The following is a 3,145-nucleotide window of genomic DNA, read 5'->3' as shown; positions in this document are numbered from 1 at the left end:
CCCTAAAAAAAAGGTATTGACGTTATAACAACTAGCTATTCATAATTCTAAGTCGTAATACTTGTTTTGAAGAGAGCCAGGAAAACGCTGAGACGTTTGAGATTGATTCTAAAAGCATGTTATCTTCTTACGTTTTACGCCTCCATTGATAGTTTAAGAGTACGTGGCTGGCTGGTGCTCTGGTGTGGTTTGCTTCTTCTTTCCCATCAAAATCAAATATTTGTCGTCCTTATCTCTCCTCCTTCTTTTTTGTGTTTGTTACTCTCTTGTAACACCTCTAATCTTTGGCACTTATATGACCTTGTTGTTTTGCAAATGCCGTAAAACTCTTACAAAAGCTAAACTGATAGTTTAAGAGGCAGGCTGCTAGGACTCTTGTCTCCCAGGAGCAAAACCTGGGGCCGTGTGGGATCATAATATCCGGGGGACGGAAACAGTGCATCGACAACATGGGATCCTCTGGCGGGAATGGAACGCTTGTCTTCTGCTCACATAGGCGAGGAGACAAACAATTGAACCCTCTCAGAAAAGCGACTGAAACGTCTAGTTGAAACCCCTCCCCCCCCCAGAAATGTCACAATTGAAAAAAAAAAGGAGAAGGGAGGTTTATTTTCTCCTAGCTGCATTCTTTCAAATTCGAACTTTCTTCTTCGCAAATGATCCCTTGGATAAGCTAACTAAGCCATGTGCTGTGTGCAAGTGTATGTGGAAGGTAAAAGAAATGCTATAGATCTACTCACTGTGAGATACCAACTTTTAAACTTTAAAGTTTCATTTTCTCCACTTTGACATAATGTGACTTATCTGGAGTTTTTTTCGGTCCACTTGAATCTTCACTCACATCACAATGACTGTAGATTTTTTGCAGTGGAAAAGACAAAGAAAGCCAGGAAAACGCTGAGACGTTGGATTATTTTTAAAAAATGTTCTAAGCCCCAACTGATAGTTTAGGAGTCAGGCTGCTGGGACTCACTCTTGTCTCCCAGGAGCAAACCTGGGCTCTGTAGGTGGTTGGCAGGTGCTCTGGTGTGGTTTACTTTTTCTTTCCCATCAGATATGTGTCGTCCCTATCTCCCCTTTTTCTTTTTTGTGTTTGCTACTCTCTTGTAACACCTCTAATCTTCGGCACTTATATGACCTTAATGTGTTGCAAGTGCCGTGAAACTCTTACGAAAACTAAACTGATAGTTTAAGAGGCAGGCTGTTCTTACTACTGGGAGACAGGAGCAAAACCTGGGGCCTTGTGGGGTCATAATACCCGGAGGACGGACGTGGTGCCTTGACAACATGGGTTCCTCTGGTGGGAATAGAACGCTGGTCATCTGCTCACAAGACTAGGGAGGAGCCGAACAATATTGAAACTTCCTGTTGACCTCTCTCTCTCGCCACCCCCCCCCCCCCCAGAAAAGTCACAATTGAAAAAAAAGGACAATAGAGTTTTTTAAACCCTTGCTGCATTCTTTCAAAGTCGAACTATCTTCTCCACAAATGATCCCGTGGATAACCTAAGTCCAGTGCTGCGTGTAGTGTAAGGCAAAAGAAAGTCTATAGATCTACTCACTGTGAGATACGGACTTTCAAACTTGGAATTTTCATTTCCTTTACTTTCTTACATTGTGACATATCTGGTGTTTTTTGTCTTCTGGAATCTTCAACAACATCACGATGACTGTGGATTCTTTGCGGTGTGAAAGACAAAGAAAGCTATACAACTATAATAAATAACACAAAAAGTGGAAATCGAATGAAATGGTCCGAAAAAAAGGATCTAGATCTAAGTCATTTTAAGGTCGTTTAAAGAAAAAGTAACCCCCCCCCCCACAAAAAAGCAAGCAAACAAACAACCCCCCCCCCAGAACAAAACAAAACCGGTTGGACTTTAGCATGACAATACTACTGTGTTTGGATAATCTCTAAAAGCCATACTCTGATGTAAAGCCATCCAGTTATTTCATTCACACCCTGTGTTGAGTAGTCTCCCCTGGCGTGGGTCGTTATATTATGGAGTATAATTCTATTTTTAAGCAACATGTGACTTTGACACTCTATTGTTTGGACCCCTTTAGGTTATCGTTGACATCAGCTTTTTAACAAAAATAAATAAATAAATAAATAAAAGAAATAGATCAGATTCAGATAAGTGCTATAGAGTATAATATACATAGTAGGCCTACTGCTGTAAGCTGACGAAAAGCCTTTCTTAAATTCACAACATTTTCGACATAAAGAGGCTTTTGTCAGCGTAACCATTTAAAAAAGGCATTCTTCCAAAATTTGAATTCTAATTTATTCAGAAACTAGTTCATTTTTTCCCAACAAGTGAGGTAACTGATCAGGCTTTCAATTTAGCACCCAAAAAAATAAAAAAATGGGGCCAAAAATTTAGAAAAAGGCATTTTTATCAGCTTTCGACAGTATACACGATTGGCGCTTAAGGATCATAGAGATATATTATTTTAAACCTATCCGTACGCCCTGCGGACATTTGGTACCCACAGGGGTGTATTCTTCACATTTTAGAATATTTCTAGTATGAAGATCTCTTTGAAACTTTTAGTATTTCTCCAAAAAATCATGTTGACAGACTGCTAAGCAAAGCGTACGGATCAAATTAACGAGTAAATTTCCTCTTTGGAAAGTGGTGGCACAGAGTTCCCCATGTCGTATGGATACGATAGTAAAACACGACGTACGGATAGGGTTAAAAAAAAAGGTGTTCTTCCAAAATTGAATTCTAATTTATTAAAAATCTAGCTCATTTTTTCCCCACAAGTAGGGTAACTGATCAGACTTTCAATTTAGCAAATGAAAAAAATTGGGGCCAAAAATTTAGAAAAAGGCATTTTGTCAGCTTTCGACAGCATACACGATTGGCGCGTAAGGAGCATTGGGATATATTATTTCAAACGTTCAGATAGAACAATCACTCTGGGACTACAAGATCCAGTTACACGTCATGAGAGACACTAGCATCCCTGCAGTGACTGACAGCTGAACCGCTGCTCTCGTTGGGCTCTGCCCGCCATTTTCCCCCGCCTTTCCTTCCTGTCCAGCCGCACTTCCGCCTCCTACTCCACTTCCGCTTCCGGGAGAAAGCATGCGCTTGGTGGTTCCGTCAGGCCTCGTGGCTCCTGTAATAATAATA

General features: G+C 40.6%; 1 protein-coding gene across 1 annotated transcript in view; it reads right to left on the bottom strand.

Moving 5' to 3' along the window:
• Nucleotides 1-2,795: 2,795 nt before the first annotated feature.
• Nucleotides 2,796-3,145, bottom strand: part of LOC106013374 — a 7,227-nt gene continuing 6,877 nt past the window's right edge. The window contains exon 6 of the mRNA XM_013088916.1: nucleotides 2,796-3,131. Coding sequence (XP_012944370.1) covers nucleotides 2,935-3,131 — 197 coding nt within the window. The 3' untranslated portion in view covers nucleotides 2,796-2,934. The remainder of the gene's footprint in view (nucleotides 3,132-3,145) is intronic.

The sequence above is a fragment of the Aplysia californica genome, unplaced genomic scaffold (genome assembly GCF_000002075.1).
Source record: "Aplysia californica isolate F4 #8 unplaced genomic scaffold, AplCal3.0 scaffold00024, whole genome shotgun sequence".
In the NCBI taxonomy this organism is placed as follows: Eukaryota; Metazoa; Mollusca; class Gastropoda; order Aplysiida; family Aplysiidae; genus Aplysia; species Aplysia californica.
The sequence above is the reverse complement of the archived record's forward strand: the minus strand, read 5'-3'. Positions and strand labels throughout refer to the sequence as shown.